Below are 24311 nucleotides of genomic sequence, written 5' to 3' on the forward strand. Positions count from 1 at the left end.
TTATTCTTAACATTTTCTACTGATTCCCAAAATATTCAATTTTAAAGATAGAAATTTAAATGTAGTATATTAGTTTTAGCTTTATAAATCAATATATGAACAGACATTTTTAAACTGCTCATTTTGAGATATCTCACAAATACATAAGAATGTATTTATTTCATGGCAGATATATACATTTATTAATTTTGTCATTAATGCAAACGTTACTACATCGTGACAGTAATAATTTTGTAAAAACTTTGTATTTCCATTCGACGTTTATTAAAAGTACAGATGTCTGAAAGAAATATGTATATGCCGACTCTTCCAAGTACTTTTAACAGTCTCGTTGGGAAGACGGTGAAGATCGAGACGGAGGAACCGCAATATCTAATCGAGTCGGTGAAATCTTAAATATGTGAAATAGTTTATATTTCAGAAAAATTAAGATCGCAAATAAATATTTAATTGCTACACACGTACAGATTGCTAGGTAGTCTTCTCGGTGTGACAGACTACAAAACTAACAAAGCCGCTTTCTGGTTCTTGGACACTATAGCACTTCAAGTGTTACGCTATAAAAATTGTCTAGATGATCATTATAGAAGTGTCTTAATTAGTTGGTTGGCTGGCGAAATGAAATTAATTCGAGGTAGTGGATAATTTTTAAATAACTATTGAATTGATATTTTTAAAGTAATGTTAAATATTATATATATATATATATTATATAAAAAAATAAATCTGCTAATAAAAATTTGATACATATTCCATAAGTTATATAATGATGCAATTAAAATAAGAGTATTTTTCTCTCCTTCTATAATACATTAAATATGCAAAAAAATGTATTTTTGGAGACAGAATCTACTTTTGTAGATAAAAAGTTCTCACGTGAAGAGTTTTTCAAGAAAATGAAAATATTTTTTTTATATGTTGCTGAGAATATATCTAGTGGCAATCAATTGTTGCATTGGGAATTAATCGTGGATAAATGCCTCAAACTTGTATCAACAAATTTCATTGATGAGTCTCTCATGAGTGGAATAGAATATTCAGTCACGAATAAATCATTTAACGAGAAATTAGTGTCAGAAAATAATGCGGTCCAAGAAATCGAATCTTCATTAATTGCGAAAAATTCAAGAGATTCTGAAAACAGGTAAAGATATAATTTTTTAACACAGTGCGTATATTTTACGTTAATTAAATTATAAAATACGTAAATGCTTTTTTAGTAACAAAAATTTGCAACAGTCGTCAAAAAACTTTCAAACTCCATTAAACATAGAGAATTCGCAAATAGATACATTTATAGATGCAAATGTGGTCATTGAATCTTCCAATTTAACACATTTAAACATCGCATTGGATACAATTATTGAAGCGACGTACAACATGTAAATTATATAGACAAATACAATGTATTACTTTATATATTTCTGTTTCAATAATATACGATGCAAAAAGATTTTATCTTCGATTTATATTTTTGAATAGGTATGCTAATGAATTACGATATGCTCTTATATATGCAGTTTTCGTAACACCAATACAAATCTATCACATGCCGCGCTCTCTCCAAACACCACGCCAAATTAAGGTCGCACATTCTGAGTCGTTTAACATACAGCTTCGTGAGCGTTTGGAAAATATTGCCTATGAATTGACAATTGATAACGGCAAAAAACATAAAGGTAAATAAATGATGTAATAAAATAATTATGGTATATACTTAATTTCTTTCGCGAGATATAATGCAAAAACACATCTAATATTTATTAATTATGTAATATTTATTCGTATTCGTAATTGTTTTATTGATATAAGTTTATTATCATAACATTAATGTTAATTTTTTTTCTTGACATAATGTTTGTTATTCCTTATTTGATTACATTATTTATTTATACAACTGTAAGCTGACGAATTTTTTATTTTCAGAAAAGAAAACGATTAATAATAAGGAGCAAGACATTAAAGAGGATTTAAATATAGAAATTCCTCCAACACCACCCACTTCTTTAATTGACGAAATATTAGTCAACAATTGTCAATTTATTTTACCGTTGATAGGACGAAGGAAGCAGCACAAATGGACGAAATGTACGCAGGAAATATGGAACAAGAATAAATGTGAATATGATTGAAAAAATATAATTTAAAAAAAAAGAAATTTTATTTTGTATTGTTGAATATATTATAATTACATATAAAATGCACTGTCATTCTGTAATTATAGCCGTACCCCATTCGTGACATTTAAACTTTTTCACTGTTTTAAACTCTAATGGTTGGATATCTAATTTAATAAAATTATATGTATTTTCAAAGTCCTGCTGAAGTTTTCCTAATTGACCATACTTGTTAGTGCCACAGCCCCAAAAAGAACCGTCGTCTAAAAGAAGAAATAAAGAGAGATCACTTGTCTCTTTTTTTCTAGAAAATCCTTGTCAAGGTAAAGTATATTAACAAATGTACATACCTGTTAAGCATATAGTAAAAGAATTTCCGCATTCAACCTTTTTAACATTAATTTCTATAGTTTCTTCTCTGTCATTTTTAAAATCCACTAAAGTTGGAATAGCGTGAACTTTTTTGTCTTTGCTTTCAATTCCTAATTCTCCATTTGAATTCCACCCCCAAGTATATAAATCACCCTGTCGCATTAATTTAGTTTTACTTACGAGTCACATAATGATATATAATGCAAGTAATAAACTCTTATGCACTCACTTGATCGGTGACTACAGCAGTATGCCAACCACCCGCTGATATTTGCACTATCTTCAGACCTGCTAAAGCCTCGATAAGTTTCGGATCATCACAATTTTCTAATTCATTGTGCCCTAACTGACCACGTCTATTATGGATTACGTAATAAAAAAATAATTAATTTAGTTTAATTTAATTAATAATTAATTAAATTAATTTTATCATTATGAATAAAAAATTGAATATGTGTAAAAAAAATATAAAATAAAATAAAATTTTTATTACTATTAAAATTATTCCGATTAAATCTTATTTACGATAAAAAAACTTCACGTATATTCTCTGATTTAAGCTAACATTTTTACAAATATTATAAAAATTTACGTGAAAAATCTTTTTGTCACAAATAAAATTTTATCGAAATAATGTTTAAAATATGTAATTTTCAATTTTATGTATTTTTCATACACAATTTTTATTTTTTTATGCGAAAATGTCACCTAAAATTTTATAAAAATTGGAAAGTGAATTTTTTTGGAATCTATTAAATATTTTTGTAATAATTTGCATGCATAATATGTAACTGTAGTTTTACGTACATTCCCATGCCCATTGAGTAAACGTCACCATTCTCTGCCAATAAAATGGTATGATCATAACCGCAGGCAAGATCAATGAATTTGACTCTTTTTGGCATTTTAACCAAAAGTGGAGCATTAAATACACGACCTCAACAAATTAAAAAAAATTAAAAAGTTTTCGTAAAAATATATATTTAATAGCATAATACTTGAATGGAATAATACTTGATTTATTGTAATACCTAAATTAGTTAAAACTACTGTACATCCTGCTTGTGATAGTTTGATGGGATATTCTGCCAATGTATCATTACTAGAAATAAAAGGTGCTACTTTTTGCCAGGAATCATCATATACCTTATATTTCCAGATTTCATTACGTGTTGATAAAATAACTACACTTTCCCGACCAGGAATAGCCATTTTACAACTAAATAAAAAAAATATGTAAAGAAAAAATTATTAATAAAAAAATAATGATATATTGTGTCTATTACCTTCCTGACGATTTCTCTGGAATTTGAATTAAACGAGGATTATTTTTAATATCATGATTACTGATTTTTCCAGTAATATACAATTTCGTATCCTGCCAGAGAAGAAAATAATTCCAACTAATCTCAATATCTGTGACGCCAGCAAATTGAATCTGAGTCAAATGTGCTATTGATGTAATAATTCCATCCTGATTGGAAAAGAGTGGACTGGCATTTAAACCGGTATAATACACTGGCATTTTTCTGTAAATAATAAATACATAAAGCTCGCAAAATACACTGGTATTTGAATATCCTTTCGCCCACTCTTTACTATATAGTCCTATAAAGATATCCCTATATGATACCCATACGACACGAATTTCCCATGAATTATTAGATTATTTTGATTTAAAGAACTACTGTAACGCACAAACATCAGTTTATCAAATATCGCGTACTTTTCCAGGAGTAATTAATTAATTAAATTAATATTGATTTATTCCGCACAATCGATCCTAACTCTAAACGAATAACAGGTAGACAATTATTATTATATTATTTTGTTACGTTATTTTTATATTATTATAATATTTATTTCTTATGTTATTTATTTTATTTTCCGAATTTGTAATACATATTAATATAATATAATTATTGATTTAAATAATTATTTATATTACTATTTTTATTATTATAAAAATTAAGTTTTACTATTAATCACAAATTTAAATAATTAATGAAATTCTAAATCATCCAATTATTAAGAAAGAAAAACAATAAAAAATTTTTTTTTAATTAAAAGAAATATACATATATTACATACATGTGTATATGTATATTTATTTTTATATTTATTTAATTTTTATTATATTTATTTATATATTGTATATTATATATTATATATGATAACACAAGATGTAGTTTACCTGATGTTATTTTACAAGAGCAGTAACGTTATTATTTGCACATGGCAAAATAACAGCTTCATTTATCTATGTCAGATGCACTGTTAACATGTAATATGTAATATCAGAGGAACGTCAGTGTATCTAGATGTCACTATTTTCCTTGGTTACCAGAAAAATAACATAACATTTTGGAGTCGAAGTAGTCGACATATTCCAGCAAATCGTTAACACGTCTTCGTTCGAGTACCTGAAATAACAACAATAAAATGGTAAAAATGTCATGCGAATTAAATGCAAATGCACAGTATTATGCACCCTTTTTCTCCACTGCCTCTTATACTTCTAAATGCACCAAATCATCAAAATAATTTACAATCCATGAAGATTTCACACCAATTCACAATATATCCTAATGTGTATTTATATCAAGCGTTCTATAAACACTCTTTCTTACAAATTGTAAAATTGTTCATTAAAAAATGATTCTTGTTATCTTCTCGTATAAGAATTCACTTATATTTCTTTGTGTATTAAACATATACATATATTTCTATGCACTTTCTATGCACACTTGAGATGATACGGATTACACCTTCGTCGCCATATTTTTAATGCATCCCTTTAGAACTTTTAGAAGGGAATTATTTTTGGGGAATTTCTTATGATTGTAGCACTGATCGCGCGCGTAATAGAAAATATTGACACATGCAAATATGTTAAAATTCTTCTCTCGTAATTGCAAATTTATTGATTAAAATTAATTAGACAGTTTTTGACAAAAAATACAATTTTGTATTTTTTTTTGTAAAAAATGATTATTTTATATAATACAAATTTATTTTATTTATTTATTTTGGAGATATGCACGAAACTTGCGCATTTTTACGATATAAAATTTTACAATAATGTATATAATTGTTAGATAAAAATAATTTAACTTAATTTAACTATTAATAATGAGAAATAACGTTTATCAGTAATTATATTGCAATGTCAATGCACTGTAATTTAAAACGTGTTCCATGCAATATATTACAACTAGTTGCACAAATAATTGATATTCGATGTCAGGGTCTGCTTGCTATTTTACGGAAATTACGATCAAATCATGATAAAGAATTACGATTATTACTGTTGGGCCTCGACAATGCCGGAAAGACAACTATCTTGAAATCTTTGGCTAGCGAGGATATCACACAAGTAATTTTCTTCTCTTAACACTTTTTAAAACGTACGATAAATCGACGATTGAAATACCTTTAAAATATGATTAATTAATTTTCTCAAGGTTACTCCAACACAAGGCTTTAATATAAAAAGCGTCCAAAGCGAAGGTTTTAAATTGAATGTTTGGGATATTGGTGGAGCTCGAAAAATTCGACCTTATTGGCGAAATTATTTCGAGAATACGGATGTACTTGTAAGTTTCGCATTATTTCTCCAAACTTTCAAGTTTTAATTATAAATTACGTTTCTTTTTATTATTCCTTAAAAAATGACGAAAATATATAACATTTTACGAAAATAATATACGATATAAAGTATAGAATTTTTATTTTACTAAAAAATTTAATATAATAAACATAAAAAAAGTAATTTGTTTCTCTAAGTTGTAAAATCTTCTATTCCTTTAATTATCAGAAATTATATACGTATTAATCAGTATATATATAAATTATTTTGTAATATATGGATATAAATAATAGTAATTTATATTCGATACTATATGTATCATCGTAAATATAATATAGAAAGATACATAGAAATAGCGTAATAGCTACGAATTAACGAACGACTAGAAAAATGATTTTAAAAATGATTCATAATGGCAAAATTCGATTATCACAGATGCATTTGTATAAATTATATTGTCGCAAATACAAGATGCTTCTTTCACATTTTTTAAAAATTAATCGGCGAAGATTATCTGTAAACAGTAGAATAATGTAAAATTTTATGAATGATACGATTTAATTATTTATATTTTATCTTACGAATTATGTTGAATTAAATAATATATATTAAATCTTATGAATTATATTGAATTACATAATATATTGAGTATCTATACCGCTATTTTTTTCTCTAAGGGGAAGAAGAGAGAGAGAGAACTCTGCCTTTTTCTTTAAACACTTAGATCTTAACAATTGTCCACAGAGAGAGAGAGAGATTTTGAATATCAATAAATCAAAGTTTCGTCACGCTTGTTGGCAATAGATTTACGTCGTTGATAGCGCGGATATCAAGAGGCTAGAAGAAACGGGACAGGAATTATCGGAACTTCTGCTGGAAGAGAAGCTACGCGGAGTACCATTGTTGGTATATGCTAATAAACAAGATTTGGGAAACGCCGTGACGGCGGCCGAAATAGCGGAAGGACTCGGTTTACACAATATCAAGGATCGAGATTGGCAAATACAATCGTGCATCGCCATCGAGGGCAAGGGTGTGAAAGTACGTGGAAGATATCCATTCTCTCGCCCTTAAATTTCATTAGGATATTTTACTTATTACTTTCTAAAGTCACATAAATACAATTTTTTCTATAAATCTGTAAAAATAAATTTTTCTTTATTTTTCAGGAAGGCTTAGAGTGGGCGTGCAAGAACATCAAGAGGAAGTAATATGCACGCCGCACCGTGGAAAACATTTTACATTAGGACGCACGAAAGAAAGCAGACTTACACCATCTCCATTCTACATTTCACACACATGATCTTTATTTATCTTTTATCTACTATTTACAAAAAATATAATTGAAAACATTGTTGTTTGTGGATTCGCGGTATGAGCGTCCGAATACCGCAGTTTGAGTTCTTATGAACTCGTTGTCGTATCGAACGTATCCAGTTGTCGGATTTCCGTTCCACATTGGAACGAGCTGTTCGTCATCAATCAGATTCGAGAGGTTCTATTTTTCGTATGAAAAGAAAGAGTCGCCGTCCGTAACAGCGAGCGTTATATTGTAAAGGGGAATGTGCCTTCTTGCTGTTTTAATTATATATTAGAATTTTTATAGATTTATCTAGTAAAACAATAAAATAAAAAGATAAATAGAAAAAAAGACACGCGATATTTTTGAGCACCACATGTTATTGCACTCGCGAAGGAGATGCGCTAAAAGCAACATGTATGAGGAGATCCGTGCGACTGCACTTTTCTTTATCTTAATTAATAAAACCAATATTACATAAGCAATTAAGAGAAGAACAAATAATGCTGCAAATTCATGGCTTTTTAATTAGAGATTAAAATCTATTTGCCTCGTTTTAATTCGCCTCATCCTGGCGTATTTACGATGTTATTTTCTCGAATAATCATAAGATTTACTTGCAATTCTATGTCAGAATGTGATATATCATTAATAATTTATTTTAAATTTCTTTTATATTTCTTAAGTATTCTTAACTACTACATGTAATATTTATCTTTTAAATTATTTGATTAATTATCGACATTCTGCATATATTATACATGCTTTTGAATAAGAATCTTGATTGTAGAACATAAATCTATTCAAATAATATGAATAATATTTTTAAAAAACGTCCCTCGCATGTTAGATATCCAATAATAAAATAAAGGACGTTTTTTATACATTTTTATGTCTTAAATGTTTGTGTCGCTAAGAGATACGTTTTATTAAAATTTAATATTTAAAATTGACGTTTTGTGTATATGATATACACAAAATTAATATACACTAATTTCATCGAGCGCATTTCATTTTTGTGCAATAAATACGATAGAGAGTGTGGATAAGAGAGAACACACACGGCTTTGCGGCACGTCTTTCTAGTTTAAAGATGACTTAATAATAGCCAATGTCTCTCACAGGCTATTAACGAGTTAAACTCAAAGCTCGTTATGAATATTTTCTGTAGTCGCTTTGATTTCTTCTTCGTGGAAAACAGTGCAATCTGCTGGGTATTTACTCTGAAAATAAAATAAAAGATTTCACATCAAGTTCTTACCACTTATAATAGAGATAACACAAGAATGCAACAAATGTAAATATTTTTATTATCAGAAATTGTTATTGATTATCTTCAAGCTCTTTTTTTATATTATTTATATAGATATATAAAGAAAAAATTATATATGTATATATCTTAATTAAAAAATATTAGTTTAAAAAAATTTATTATAATTTAAAATAACTCTCTTCTTCTATGATATTAAAATCACATTTTCTCTTTATTAATCATAGTTTACTCACGATGCATCTTTCGTTATCCATGATGGCTCCGTAGAGTGACCAGAAATTGATTCCTAATTTGTTACTGACTGCCCAAGCAGCAGGGAAACTTGCTACTCTCAGCAAGCCGCTGCGTAGACGTGATTCTTTGCTGTCGTCGGATTGACTCTTCTCATTTATAGTACACAAAATTTGACTAGCACAATGTGGCATTTTCGTCGACCATTTGTATGCTCGATATGCCTAAAAATAAATTATACATGCTCATAGAAAAGCATCGAAATTTAATTTGAGATTTTAAGTGATATATGAATACAATATGATCGTGAAAAACAAAAGATTTATAATTCTTAACATTACATAACATTATATTTGAGATATTCTATTTATTGAGATTCTATTTATATATGTGTATTACTTTTTCTAAAAACTATATTTTCTAAAAACAAAAACTATTCTAATATTAATTAAATTTTTAAGAGAGTGTTCTTTATATAAACATGCATATTATTATTTTAATAATAAATAATAAAGCTTTAAAATGAAGAAACAAGCATCGATACAATAAAACAAAATTATAACAAAAAAGTTATACCTTGAGACTCGGTGCAATGATATCGTTGTTGATAATTTCGCTTAATCTGTTGCTTAGCTCTCGTGCATTCACTTTGGACATGATAAATCCTTTTTCGGAGGCTAAATTTAGTAATTCCTGGAAATACGCTACCGCTGGTTTTAAATATTGATAGCTGTTAATATTCATGTTTAAGTATTTCTTCGCCACCGCGTTTGTCAATCTGAGCGTGAAATTTAATATTGACTGTTATATATGCGTTTGTGTAAAAAAATCAAAGTATATATGTATATATAGAAATTATATAAATATATTAATAGATAATATAATTTATATAATTTTTTATACTTTATAAAATTATATTAAATAATATATAAATATTTTTATATTATATGGGCATTATTATATTATATAAATTTATATAATAAACATATTAAATAACATAAATATTATATTTTATAAAATATTATATATTATAAATTTTATATAAATATTATATAAAGCATATATATATTACACGCTAACCTGGTAAGACTCTCCGTTGGTCTCGCGGTGTCGAACATCATCGTTTTCGGGAATCCTTGAGACTTGAGGAAGGAATTGAATATATATTGCATGGCCGTAAGGTAACGCATCTGATTCTTTGAATTGGAAATGTGAGAGATCCAGTCGGCCACAAAAGTCGTAAGCGAATTGATCCATCTTCGACGGATAGTAGGATTCTCAAAACTGTTTAGAATATTTTCCCACAGAATGTTACCATTCTCATCCGACATTTGAGCAATAACTTTTGATAGACCGCTGTTCTTCCATAATATTTGTCCGAGTTCCGAATTACTAAAATACAAAAAAAATTAATAATATAAAATAGCATTTTGACGAGAAAAATTTATAAATTTTAAATTTAAATCCTTTTCTTTTAAATTTTTTAATTCTTTCTGAATATATAAATAATTTTTCGTTAACTTTTTATCGTAGCTTCAAATTCAAGTGAATTTTTTTTTAAGAAAGAAGATTGAATCAATAACATTTTTTAAAAAAAATACAGGATTTATATATATTCACATCACACGTTTCACCGCAATACCTGAAGTGCTCCCACATGACATGAATGTTCTCCAATATGGGGGGCAGGAACCAAGAGTGTGCCGAGTGATCGTTAGTTTTAACGTGTCCGTCGCTGGTTCCATGACCTAAAGCACTTAGAACTATTGGTACGAGACCCATTAGCATATCGTTGTTGGCTTTTTGTTGGAAAAACATGCTGCCCATGTTGATTATGTTGCCCCAGTCTATGCTATTTTCCTCGTCGTGCCCTGTGTCTCTCGCCGATCTCCTAGCATTGTCATTCGTGGTCAGGGCACTCAAGATTGTACCAACCATGGAAATGTCGAATCCCTGATTATTCTGGCCACCCGACATTAAACTGCTGATCCCAGAGATGATTTGGCCTACACCATCCGTTGCGGATCTTTTATCTAACATCATGTCGCCGACCTATCAATTTTCGTATTTTATATTTGCACTTTGTATTTAACACTTACATTTTTATAGGCATTAATAAGAATTAAATATTCCTAAAGTTTTAAACGAAATCTGTCGCGGTAATTCATTTCTCAATATATAACTGAGGTATCGAAGTAAAATTAACAAGATAGGATAGATGTGGTAGATTAAATATATTAAAACTGAATTAAATAAAATTTAATAAAATAATAAAATAAAAAAGAATATAAATATCTTCATCGTACTTGCTTGCCGGATTCTGCAAAGGCTTGGGCCATAGTTTCGATCGACTTCTGACTGAAGAGGTTTTTGGCCTCCTCCATGAAGACATTAGACGCATCGTTTTCATTGTTCTTCTCGGAGATCGTCAACCCAATTAGTATCAGTAGAAATGATGTTCTCGACAACCACATTCTTCTGCTTCTGCAACACAACATTCAGTTAGTGCACTTACTCGACGACCTGCTGTATAATCGTCCATTTGTCAAAAACCAACATTTCCGATCCGATTTAATGACGTGTGCTTATGTGGGGGAGATCTTGCCTTCTGATAAAAGACAGAGAGATTCTCAAGGAAAGTCGTTGACCTTAAAGGTATTAGCTCCCGATTCTCGTTGTCGAATTATTTTTAAAAGTGTCTCACGAGATCACGAAGATTTTAAGCGCGGGAGATATATACCGGAAATGTTTCGGCTCGTGGTCACTCGGATACCGTTGTTTCTTTGACACAGTTGCTTCGCCAGTGGTACTTATTGTTAGTACATTACACCTATGTGCATATTTTCGCAGGACGTACGAAAGCATTGGTGACGAACGCGCTGAGTCAGCATTCAAGGGAAAAGCTTACGGTTGCAGATATATGTATTATGTAAAATGCCATCGTTACAAATTCGTGCGTACATAATGAAATTCCTTGATTAATCTGATCGACTTCTTTTTAAAGGAAATCTGATTTTTTACTCATTTTTCTGACGCAATTTATAAATTTATAACATATATATTTATATAAATATATACATATTTATTGTAATTAATAAATACATATATATATATATATATATATTTAAATATAAATATTTATATATTTTCTTACATTTATTTACTTTACAATTTATTGATTGGAGTTTAAGAATTCATAGAATATGAACGATGTAAGATCAAACTAAAATCCAAGTTTCTGCCTAGTTCACTAACACGATTCTAATATAGAGCAAGTAACAAGTTGCTTATCACTATTGATTATCCTGAAGGATCAGTCACAGCAACTGTCGCGGAGACAATGACGATAAACGATCGGCACAACATTGATGTGTTCTAACAACGCAATTTGAGTACCGTAAACCGCATGAAATTGACATTCTCCAGCTGGAATAACGATTCGGCCTAACGGTACGAACTGTTAGTCATCGTTACTCTAACGTGCCAAAGTCGTCAATGGAAGGCCGCAGGAATAAGGAGCCGATTCGCCTGTCATATTTACTAAACATGTGATATAACATATTTCAACATGACACCGATGTTAGATAGTCTGGAAGTAAAAGCAAGGAATTTGTGGAATGGCCGATATATAAATCGCCTACTTTATATTTTATTTTAAATATATGTTATATTTTTTCACAAAATAAAAAATAATCCAAACTTGTTCGATTTTTTAATATTTTCTATAACGTGCGTGTTATTATTTTTTTTTTTTTATTTAAAAAATAGATAATTTTTAATATTTGTTAAGCCAGAGAATAACATTGTGTATGCTTACTGTAGTTATTTCTAAAATAATGTATTACGACAAGATCTGATGCTCATACACAAAAAAATGAAGAATGCAATATAATTGCTTTTGCAAAAAAAAAAAATAAATATAAACCAAAGTTGCTTCACTTTTATTTAATTTCGCATTTGTTTGCCGACATTTTACAAATATCCTGTATAAACACATAAACACATGTGTAATATACGGAGAAACCACCTCGTTTTCAGCGGTTGTTGAGAGGGAAAGCTCGTGTGAAATTTTTGCAATATCGGCGAGGCTCGAGGTCAAGGAAGAAGCAATCGACTTCGTTGTAAAATCATACGGTTGTGCATATCCCTTTCCGAACAATATAAGCAAATTAAATAAACGAATGTCGGCGAATTAAATGAATTTAATTACTGGACAACATTATTGCTTTCGCGAAGCGACCTGCTTTCGAAATTAGGTCGGCATGTTTATGTCGAATCTCGCCGAAAGGTGTTCCGTGTAAATTATCGCAATAACGGTGACCTTGATGTAACGGTACGCTTTGCGTAAAGAGAATACTCTGAAATGCATACAATGCATAATCGCGCGATTTTGTAAGTCATTACAAAGATATTAGTCATTTTTTATAATAAGTTGCGACATGCTTTTAGCACGACCTCAAAAGCTAAAGCAATTACAAAGTAATTGAGGAGGATAATAAAGCCGACCTATTTATATGTCATGTTATATTAATTGTATTTTGCTGTTTGTCAACTGACAAAAAGCCATGTATGTAACAGTAAAATTAATTATCAATCATTTACATCTTAGCATTCTTATGTCAAAAAATAGGCCGTCATGTCAATTTTACGAAGCTATGACATAATTATTAACACAAATGTTCGGACGAAATAAATAAAGAAATATAAAAATTTATAAATATTTATTCATTTAACAAAGTGTTTTATTTATTTTTTTTTTAGAAAGAATGTTGCTACGTTATTTAGTACACAAAATTGCATTTGCATTTATAATTCAGTTGAATTTTAGCGAATGTGTGAAATCATACAGTTATTTTTGCAAGTGATGACTTGCTTATCATCATGCTGATAAAGAAAAGACCTTGGCTGACTAACATTAAAAAGAGTCATCGAAAAGTTAGTTGCACGTTATCATAAATTATTAGCGATAGACAGCGAACGGTTTAAAGTTCTGAATAAGCGCCTTTATCATAACATTATTGGTTACTCAGGCAATTTTCCAGAGTATTTCCGAAGAAATATTCTATTTCAAATATCGATTATACTTTTAAAATTGAAAATTGAAAGATGAAAATTTTTTTACTTTAATGTAAAAGGATTAATGATGTGATAATCTTTCAAATATTCTAAATTGCATATTAGTTCTTAATAATTATTAACATTAATATAATATTAATAATAATATTATTTTATAATTATATATATGTATATGTATAGATAGGATGTATCGAAAGTTATGGTACAAATAAAATAAAGATAATTGTTCATGCAAATGCAAGTTGAAAATGTAGAATAAAATTGTTTTCATACAAAGCTTCGTTTTCGAGAAAATAAATTTTGAAGATCCATTAAATACGTACACACTTGACTAGTAATAAGAGTCAGCTCAACGAATCTCGTTATACATAATTATTTTTGTTTGTATTTGTAAATAATTTAACTGTTGTGAGCAATTAATTTGTTTATGCTTCTTTATTTCATCAAGAAATATTTTATGTACGATAAAGAGAGAGGCGTTTTTATTTAAAAGAGCAATTTGCACTTTAATAAAATAAATGCATCGAAATTTGTTGAATTACTTTGATAAATTATGACATTGTTCATAAATACAAACAGAAATACAATATTATGTGTAACGAGATCCGACTCTCATTAGTTAAGTACATACATACTGGATGGATCTTCAAAGTCGATTTTCTCGAAAACTAAAACCTTGTATGGAAAAATTTCGTTCTACATTTTCAACTTGAATTTGGGTAAATTATTTCCCAAACGACGATGAGAGCCTGGCGCAATTAATAAAGTGCAGTAATTTTTTAAAAAAAGATAACATATTCAATATGCAACTACATACATATATACACGAAATAAAAAGCGAACGTTTCGGCTTTTTTTTAGCCTTCTTCAGCGCATAAAATAAAAAAATAAAACTTAATTAAACGGTTGAAAGGCTAAGAAGAATAAACGGGTTGAAAATTTAGTGTTAGGTAATATGTTTTAGTCGTAAATGTCCAATAGTGGTATAATGAACGTTTAATTATCGTTTAATTAAGTTTAATTTTTTTATTTTATGCGCTGAAGAAGGCTCAAAAAAGAGCTGAAACGTCCACTTTTTATTTCGTCTAATGTATGTAGTTGCATATTTAATGTTATCTTTTTTTTTTTAATTATTGCGCCTTACTAACTGCGCCAAGGCTCTCATAGCCAAATCATACTGCGATTGTCGTTTGTTAAATTTTAGCAGAACCACAAAAATTGTATTATTAAGTCAATTATCTTTTATTTTAAATTATTTCTATTTTGCTTGATTAAATTTTCGATATATATACACATACAAGATGATCGAAAATCATAAAACAAGCAAAATAAAGGTAATATATATCTTCAAAGAATAATTTCTTAAAGTTAATTTATAATAATAAATATATATATATATATATATATATATATATATATATATAATATAGATATATAGATTAATTTTTTTGTAATAAATAAATATATGAAGATGTAAATAAAAGAACCTATGTACCAATTTATAAATCTATGTACTCATTGCAATTACAGTTTACATTATACTATTATGCTGTTTCTCAAGTTCAAGCACGTGAGATGTTCTTACTTTTACAAATTGTAATGTTATGGGGCAGCACGAAACAGTTACTTAATATCTCGAATACAGTCAGCTTAATATACCTTGCCAATGTGATTAGCAAGACAAATAAATTCGCTGTAAGTTACAATTACACGCGTGGTGGCGGCGGAGAGAATTGATGGTTGAAAAATTCGCGTGGCCGCACCAGCAACCGACAACGGTAGTCGCAGTCAAGTAGAGCGTGTTCGATGGTGTTTCTGAATGTGGAAAGGCGATCATTGGAGCTCGAATTGCCGTTACGTTATTTACGACGGGAAAATTTTGCGTGCAGAAGAGTTATGCAGGATTATTTTTAATAATAATGGATTAATTTTTACGGAATGCGCGAAATTAATTCCGACCGACATACGCGCGATTGCTCTTTATGCTACAGTTATAGCATTACGAGCGCCTTAATGTCTTAATTATTATCACGAGCGCCTAATGTCTTAATTATTATCAAGATATAATGCGTCGTTGCCACATTTATATTTCACTGAACGTTTATCGAATGAATTTATCTTTTATCCAATACGTAAATGTTTAAAAATTCAAATATTATAAGGATCAATCTCAACTGACATATGAAAATATAGAAATCTCCATTACGAAAAAAGATACGAAAATCTCATGTGTAGCAATTTGTTATTTTCCACATACCTTTAAAATCAAATGGGCTCTGCCTGTGCCTTTAATTATAAAAGAACTAGACACGTGTACGATTCCTCAAGAGCCCGTGCACTTGACACGACGAAGGTTTTGGCCTGACTGGCGTCAGACGTAGCTCGTCGAACGGTACTTACCTACCTGAGCAAGTTCCCCTGGCTCTGGAGCGTTGAAGCCGACGATACAATGCACCTCCTGTACGTCTCTCGATGCAGATTCCTGCATCATGGCCCGGATATTATACGTACTTGACTGTGGAATTCCCGTACTTCTGCTTTGAAACTTTCGAAACATTATCGCGCTCGCGTCTGATATTTTATTTAAAGACTTGTCATACGTAAAGTGTTTAATCCTTGAATGCCGAACCCTTTACGAGATATTGAAAAAGTTTGTAATTTTCTATCAATATAATTAAATTTTGCCCACATTATTATGTACATATTTCTTGGCAAAAAATGTTATGAGAAATGCAATTATGTTTGTGCGGATTAACGCCAAAAATTAATAGGTTCAAACAAATAGCTTTTGAGATATGAATAACAATTTTTTGTATTAAAATAAATAAATTTACTTCACAATCACATTTTACTTTAGCATTAATTTTATATCAGAAGTTATAAATTTCTATCCTTACTAAATAAAATGCTTATCTCTTAATCGTATTTATTAACTTAGCTATTTTTATAATTAGTTAAAAAACCGATAAAAAATAATATGCTGTACGAATCATACCAGCAGTACTTAATAATTAAAAGTTTATAAGATGACAATTGATAAATAATATAATACAATACAATCTATTAGCGTTAAATGACTTTGAATAAACATTAGATGCTAGTACTTTGCGATACGACATTTAGGCAATGATATTTTATCAATAACTTGAATTGCGATATAGGAACGTTTGCAATCGCAAATGAAAATTACCGTTACTGAATAGCTTCATCAATTTTTATTGAGATTCGATAACGATATGTAAATTGTAGCTGCTTAACGTGTTTCTACCCAAGGAGTTATCTATTTGAGAAGAATTCCGGATACCGGATGGGTAAGATGTCTCACCGGATAAAATCTCGTGGTCTTTTCCACAAGGTCGCTGTAACAGACACGAATAGCTGTTTCGTGGTAAAACCGGCTCCGATACAGATACACACAAAAGCCACTTTCGACGGACAGTCATTGACCCTGCGAAGAATTAGGGAATGTACCGTTCAATGCCGATCTTCACAATTCTAAATACTGAGACGATGTATGATCTCTGCCCGATCTAATGCAATTTTGACTGATTGATGACTTTTTAATTTTTTTATTTAATTTATTTCTTTTATTATTTCTTTATTTTATTTGTTTTCCGATTTTATTTTTTTTAACTTTTAATTACAACAAATTTTTCATTATCTTATTTATATTTTTTTTTATGTAACTTTAATTACACAGAATAATTTTTTAATTTAATATCTTTATCTTTATTTTGAATGATCCTAAAGAAACGTTTTTTATTAATCGGTTAGAAGTCACGACACGATATCAATTTTTAGTCAGTTCGCTGATGTTTTATCTAATTTGTTTTAAGTTATTAATTATGTTGTATTATATCTCAAAACAATTGTCGCGTCTTTTCGCAAGCGCGACATGAGAATTTTTTAACGAAGAACTATTCTCTCTGGAATAATAGCTGCAAAAGAGAACTAATGCGACTAATGTTTCCTTTTATGAAACAAAAATATATACTGCGCTTTATAAATTGATAACGCAATTTTATATAATCTACATATAGTTAGAATTTAATACTTTTAAGCGTCAGCGATGTTGTATAACATACTCTCGATTTATGAAGAATCAAATATAAATTTTATAGATGTATACTCGTAATAAATACATCGAAGTTTTTCAATATCTCTATTTTACCGGAAAAAATCCATTTAAATTCATTGTCTATAAATAAGAAATAAGAAATTAGAGAAAAATGTCTAACTTCTCGTTGTTGACATATAGATGTATGAGTGATATATCTATATATCCTATGAGAAAGATACGCAATGTTTTAAGATTTAAATATTTTCATAAGAGGAAAAAAAGAAAGAAAAAGAGAGAGAGACTATAATGAATATAAGATAATATCCATATGTCAAGGTAGCGGTTTTGTATAGATTGCAACATTTATTCATAGCGTGCAACTCTTTTTTCTTGAAGAGAAGATCTTTGCTACGATTCCATCGTGCCCCGCGAAAAATCAGCACGGCTGGAAGCGGTCGCACGCGAATAAAAGATGCACAATGCATGATGGCATCTTCGAAAAAAGATCGCGGACTTCAGCATGCCTTGACCCGATGCATACTTATGACGGAAGTCCTGGGATTCAGAATGATCTTCCACGGAGGCACCACCACCGTGATGCTGTCGGTACCCAAGTTTGCCCTGAGCTGCGTTGGCATTTGGCCCGTGAAGAAAAAAAATCTCTTCATGGATCTCAGATGGATCATTGCTGTATTTTTGGAAGTAAGTATATATAGTCGTTAAATAAATTATTTATTACGAACACTCTTATTAATTTCTCACACTTTGTTTTTATAAAATTTAAATACTGTTAATTAATACAATAATATTAATATAACATCAAATCATTAAATATAGCTATGCCTTTTTCTCACTTACACTAAAGATTCCCAGTGAATGTGTTTTTTTTCTTACAACACGAGAATTGAAAGATTTATATGTAATTTTTTTTTTACTAAATACAGTTATGTAGAGAAGGAAATTGTTTTCGCGTTCGTTAATTATCATCTGCCAACGGAATCGTAAATGGTACATCCGTGAAGAAAATAAATTTAAAACTGTGCAAAGCATGAAAGTTTCATGTTTTCAGAATTTTCTATACTTCAGTGCGGAAATGATTAAGCTTATAAATTTATAATTCTGAAACACATTAGACCAATTAACGTAGATCTAAAGTCAAATAATTTTTATTATTTATTATATAAATGTAATTTAATATATATATATATATATATATATATATATTTATTTATAAATAAATTATTATTTTATGTGTTATCGTCTAAAAATGATCTCTTAATAATCGCGCCGATAATGTTTGCGCGTAGAAATACGTAGTAGATTTTTAATAGAAATGCAAATAATGAAAATTAAAATATTATAATCATTACAATACAGATAATAATTTTTTATTGTAATTTTTAAGACACTGCCGATGTGCGTATATTTTACCGAAATTTACCTCCATTGTAACGGCGCGAAACAATCCTTTGATTCGTTAACAACCGGTGCAGCTGCCGCGTTAGCCCTTACAAGACTGATCACACCGCGTATCCATCGAGAGGAATTACTCGAGATAGTCACCTCCATGACGGACGATTGGGCTTCGCAGAAGGATAAAAGAGTACGCTGGATCATGAAAAAGTACGCGACGATGTCAACGCGCGTGACTACGCTCACTTTCATTCTGGTGGGCATCATAGTGGGTGTTTACGCCTCTATGGCGATATCGGCGATTACTGGAAAAAAGCATAATAACGAGATCGACAATGCAAATACGAGCCATGAGGACCGGAAGTCCTGCGTGTTTCGAAGCGAGTCGTCGCGTCAGGTGTTCATGATCGTCCAGGCGATGCAAATGTTTATCACCGGAATATCAACCTTCGGTACCACCAGTTTCTTCTTCGGACTAGCCATGTATCTGTGCTCCCAGTTTGATGCGTTGAGCGTAAAGCTGTCCGAATTTCGGGTCAACGAAGCGCATTGCGCGATAGCCGAAGCGGTCCAGAGACACTGCCAGCTTATTCGATTGGCCAACTGTATGGAGGAGTCGTTCAATGCGAACATTTTGATGTATCTGTTCGTCACCAGCACTCTCATGTGTATAGATGGTAATGCGCCTTTAAACATATACTTAAATCGGATTGTTAAATTTAAAGACTATTTCGAAAATTGGACTTTTCATCGTAAAATTATTTTTCTTTATTAAATATTCCTTTTACAAAAACAAATTTGTTTTGAATTTAATTTTGAGTTAACTTTATCGAATCAATTGTATAAAGAGAGGAATCATATAAAGTGATTGTTTTGCGAATCTATAGCGAAATAGCTTATTTATACATATATATAAACACTTTATGTTTTAATTTGCAAATATATTTATATGGCTTTAATTTATCTGGCTTTAATTTACCAATTTGCAATGTTTGCAATAGAATATAGAATTTCTCAAACCTTAGGTATAACATTACGGTATATTCAACAGGTTTCATGTTAATCGTGTCATTACGTCTCGGCAATCTATCTATGATTATACATAACACTAGCGTTTTACTTCTCATGATAATCCAATTGTCATTTTACACGTTCGCCGGTGACTGCTTGGAGATGAGAAGTACCGCGCTGTCATATGCCACTTACGACTGCGATTGGTACGAACTGCCAGCTAATGTAGCCAGGGACTTTCAGATTATTCTAATGCGAGCCAGTATTCCACATCAACTAACAGCCGGAAAATTTTTGCCCATGAACATGATCATGTTCAAAGATATTTTGAAGTCTACAGCGTCCTATCTCTCGGTCCTGCGTGTCATGTTGAATGAATAAATTATTTTTATCCTTATAAAGAACTTATATGTAGAGCATATTATCGCTTATTTACTTTGTAAAGCAGTTTAAAAGAAAATTTAAAATAAATTATTATATATGTCAATCATATTTTAATTTTAAAAATATTCATATTTTTTTTATATATGTATATAAATTATTATTATCATATATTTATATATAATTATATACTATATGTGTGATATATATTATTTTACAAATTTAAAAATATTCATGTATTATTTATACATCAATATTAAATACATATTTATATATTGAAGAATGATTTAGATCGAATAAAGAGATATCTGAGGACTTAAGCATCCGTTTGCTATCGAAATATGTGCAAAATATATGGGTACTGATATAATACACGGCTATCTGGTTATTTTTAATTATAATATTTTGACAGAAAAAAAATTTCGATTTTTCTCTTAACAATGCGCAATATTTTATATCACTTATCCTTTCTTGTTTCGATTGCAACTCATGCGAACAATGTAAAATTATAGACTGACGTTCCACAGCAGAGATCGTGTGTTGAGATCGATGCATACAATATCAACGCTTTGATTTCGGCTACAACCACGACGGACTGCAATGCATTATTAATTTTCGAATGCCTTCCAATATTCCTGCTCCAAATAAAAGACACGTGCGTTACACTGCATTGCATATCGCGAATGCACATTTGTTACATACGTATATTCTCAGTAGAGTCTGTAATCGGTAAAGGTTCAAAACTTTGTAAGACAGTCATCGATCATAGAAACATGTGATTTTGTCGATTCTAGTTCCGCGTGACTATTCTTTGCGTGAATAAAAGATCAAAGAAGGACGCCTCCGCCTCGATGGATAGCGAGGTGACTTCGTTTGCTGCATGCCTTAGTAAGGCTTCAGTTTGATCAAGTTTCGTGTAGTGAGAAGAAACCGAATAAACTTTATCAAAATTGATATAGATAATTTCATTCAACTGTGCGTGATAATTATTTGCAGTCGGAGAATAAAGCTTGGTTCTTGATTAGGTTGATATTAAATGCAATATATCTGCATTTTTTTGTTATTAAAATACTATTCGATGTATCTATACGATGTATAGATATGATGTGTTTATGTAATGATAAAATTGCATTTTTTTTATTTGCATTGTATTTTCCATAGTTTTTGAATTTTTGTCTTTTATTTTGATCTTTTAAATTAATTCTTAGAAAAGATATAAAGAAGTATCGACAATTCTTAATTATGAAAAAAACAAGAGATTGGAACGAGGAAACTCATCGTGCTATAAATGTTTATGAAAAAGTTCTTGGTATAATTGGAGTTTGGCCTTTAAATGCGGGAGAGCTTAAATCTATCGCACGATGCGTCTTAGCTATTTTGATCCAGGTGAGTTATCGAAAACTAATTATTTTAATTAACACAAGAAATGATTTTAAATAAAACTAAATATTTAGAATAAAAAATATGTCTCGGTGATATTCCTTTTCACGTCTTTGCTTTTAGTTTTTTTCTTTTTTAAATAAAAACGTCTAGATGTTTAAAACTTTCGAATAATTAAAGATTAAAAGTAAAGAGATCGTTGCGCGAATTAACGCGATCCCCCTCGGCGATTAGATCAGTACTATCGGCAGCCTGTCTCTGGAAGCGTACTGGCAGTGCCTCGGTACCGAGGACATGATGGAGGCCTTTTTAATGGATCTCTCGTCTGTCGTCAGCCTTTCCAAGCTACTTGTCGTCCGGATCACTTGGAAGCACACTTACATCCTGATAACCTCCCTTATTGACGACTGGTCGACATCCAGGGATGCACCACGATGGGAGGTCATGATGAGGTACAGCAACGTTGGCAGAACCGTGTCTTTGACAATGTTGTACCTGGGCTACGCGTCAGGCGTGTCGTTTCTCTTCATGGCCGTGCCGTTCGACAGCCTGATACCCTGGCTGAACGCATCCAAGCCGAACGATAACGACACCGTGATACCAACATATTTCTTGGCGACTTATTGCGTATTCGGATCGCTGCCCGGGATCGCCCACAGTTGCATCCTGCTATTGCAAGTGGCGCAGATCTTTGTCAACGCCACCTCGCATTGCGGGAACGACGGCTTCTTCTTCGGCCTCACGATGCACCTATGCGGACAGTTCGAGGTACTCCAGATGGACTTCGCCGACATTGAAGTGGAGGAGCGAATCTGCAAGAGGAAAATGCGGATGTTGATCGGGAGACATTGCCATCTGATAAGAATGGCCGATAGTCTTGAATACGCTTTCAATATGGCTATCTTCGCGCAGACATTGATGAGTGTACTGCTGCTTTGCGTGGAAGGTATCTTTTTACGCATTGTTTTACGTTATCATGTTAATTTTTGCTTGCGTAAAATTTACAATGATACATAACAAGTATATGTTTCTATTAAATGGGTAAAAATATCTTCAATGCAATTTAATGAAAAAAATTCTAATATGATGTTATAACTGCATATTGTTAAATCTATATGTTTTTAGATTATATTATTTAGGTTCTTTTCTTTTATGTAACTTGATTTTTTCATTGCTTCTCTCTCTCAAAGTTTTCAAAATTGTAAAAATGTAAAAAACATTAAATACTAAAAAAACTTGATCAAGATTTTAAATAAAAATTTCTAGAGGGATTTTTTAAAGAATCAGAAGAAAAAAAACGATCACAAAATAAATCTCTCAAAATAAAAACTTTTAAATATTCCAAAGATAAACGAGCTCGAAAAGCGAAGATGTCCATTTATTAAAAATTGTTAAACCTTTATTATTGACGAATATTTAAAAGTCCTTAGAAGTCAAAAATTTTTCATAAATTTTGCAATAATATTCTCTATTGATATCTTATTCTATCAAATATTACATATTACTAAATTATTGACATGAATATAAAAATATATATTTTCATACTAATTTAAGACTTACTTTCAGGTATGCAATTGTTAATTTCGTTGAAATTAAATGATAATATCGCAGCGATCAAACACGTTGTCTTGATTTTGACGATGCTAGTGCAACTGTACCTCTACTGCTATGCTGGCGATCAACTAGAATCTATAAGTAAAAAACTCGCGTATAGTGCCTACGACAGTCCGTGGTACGATTTCGACGTGAAAATAATGAAAAATCTGCCGATGGTGATGTTTCGAGGAGTGATTCCTCATCAGATAACGGCCGGGAAATTTCTACCTATGAATTTATTTTCCTTCAAAGAGATCTTGAAAGCTACAGGCTCCTACCTCTCCGTCCTCAGAGTGATGATGGAGGGATAAAACAAATAATACGGTTGACACACACGATTATAAATTGTGACTGATAATGAGGTATCTTCGATTGCGCGCTATTTTTTTTTTTTTTTTGTGATTTATTTTATTTTGTATACGCATCAACAGTCTTGTATATGTGTGATATCGATAACGTATTTTGCCAAACATTAGATAAGAATATACCATAATCAAAGATTGAATGTTTAT

General features: G+C 30.4%; 6 protein-coding genes across 9 annotated transcripts in view; 4 read left to right on the top strand and 2 right to left on the bottom strand.

Annotated features, from left to right (window-relative positions):
* LOC145933484 (uncharacterized) overlaps positions 1–2211 on the top strand; it is a 21723-nt gene extending 19512 nt beyond the window's left edge. The window contains 7 exon segments of the mRNA XM_083033246.1: positions 238–380; positions 468–634; positions 862–1168; positions 1221–1382; positions 1483–1679; positions 1927–2055; positions 2058–2211. Coding sequence (XP_082889372.1) covers positions 238–380; positions 468–634; positions 862–1168; positions 1221–1382; positions 1483–1679; positions 1927–2055; positions 2058–2116 — 1164 coding nt within the window. The 3' untranslated portion in view covers positions 2117–2211.
* Positions 2182–5415, bottom strand: LOC145948950 (RCC1 domain-containing protein 1). 2 transcript variants are annotated; one of them, XM_083058580.1, is made up of 8 exons: positions 5120–5415; positions 4684–4912; positions 3776–4018; positions 3521–3708; positions 3297–3426; positions 2719–2845; positions 2468–2642; positions 2182–2380 (listed from the first exon to the last, which is right to left on the bottom strand). In XM_083058580.1, exons 3-8 carry the CDS (start codon positions 4012–4014, stop codon positions 2208–2210), a joined length of 1032 nt encoding a protein of 343 aa, XP_082914706.1. In that variant the 5' UTR covers positions 4015–4018; positions 4684–4912; positions 5120–5415; the 3' UTR covers positions 2182–2207. The 2 variants fall into 2 exon arrangements, with proteins under 2 accessions (XP_082914706.1, XP_082914696.1); XM_083058570.1 differs by lacking the exon at positions 5120–5415 and adding an exon at positions 4981–5111.
* Positions 4848–7382, top strand: LOC145948958 (ADP-ribosylation factor-like protein 3). The gene is made up of 5 exons (XM_083058593.1): positions 4848–4934; positions 5737–5865; positions 5954–6085; positions 6883–7119; positions 7248–7382. The coding sequence occupies exons 1-5, from the start codon at positions 4932–4934 to the stop codon at positions 7287–7289; spliced, it is 543 nt and encodes a 180-aa protein (XP_082914719.1). The 5' UTR covers positions 4848–4931; the 3' UTR covers positions 7290–7382.
* LOC145948938 (uncharacterized) lies at positions 7357–16372 on the bottom strand. 3 transcript variants are annotated; one of them, XM_083058547.1, is made up of 7 exons: positions 16216–16372; positions 11189–11366; positions 10525–10934; positions 9963–10274; positions 9459–9660; positions 8885–9106; positions 7357–8601 (listed from the first exon to the last, which is right to left on the bottom strand). In XM_083058547.1, exons 2-7 carry the CDS (start codon positions 11354–11356, stop codon positions 8521–8523), a joined length of 1395 nt encoding a protein of 464 aa, XP_082914673.1. In that variant the 5' UTR covers positions 11357–11366; positions 16216–16372; the 3' UTR covers positions 7357–8520. The 3 variants fall into 3 exon arrangements, with proteins under 3 accessions (XP_082914673.1, XP_082914663.1, XP_082914682.1); XM_083058537.1 differs by lacking the exon at positions 16216–16372 and adding an exon at positions 11623–11762; XM_083058556.1 differs by lacking the exon at positions 16216–16372 and adding an exon at positions 11440–11591.
* Positions 16373–18448: 2076 nt separating this feature from the next.
* LOC145939662 (odorant receptor 24a-like) lies at positions 18449–20823 on the top strand. Its single transcript, XM_083044140.1, has 3 exons — positions 18449–18720; positions 19424–20108; positions 20483–20823. The coding sequence occupies exons 1-3, from the start codon at positions 18502–18504 to the stop codon at positions 20821–20823; spliced, it is 1245 nt and encodes a 414-aa protein (XP_082900266.1). The 5' UTR covers positions 18449–18501.
* Positions 20824–21527: 704 nt separating this feature from the next.
* LOC145948997 (odorant receptor 4-like) lies at positions 21528–24111 on the top strand. The gene is made up of 4 exons (XM_083058651.1): positions 21528–21848; positions 22032–22209; positions 22438–23149; positions 23770–24111. The coding sequence occupies exons 2-4, from the start codon at positions 22066–22068 to the stop codon at positions 24108–24110; spliced, it is 1197 nt and encodes a 398-aa protein (XP_082914777.1). The 5' UTR covers positions 21528–21848; positions 22032–22065; the 3' UTR covers position 24111.
* Positions 24112–24311: the final 200 nt, after the last annotated feature.

Source organism: Prenolepis imparis, unplaced genomic scaffold (genome assembly GCF_030444845.1).
Source record: "Prenolepis imparis isolate NDT839.2.m4 unplaced genomic scaffold, iyPreImpa1.0 SCAF_1, whole genome shotgun sequence".
NCBI classification, from domain to species: domain Eukaryota; kingdom Metazoa; phylum Arthropoda; class Insecta; order Hymenoptera; family Formicidae; genus Prenolepis; species Prenolepis imparis.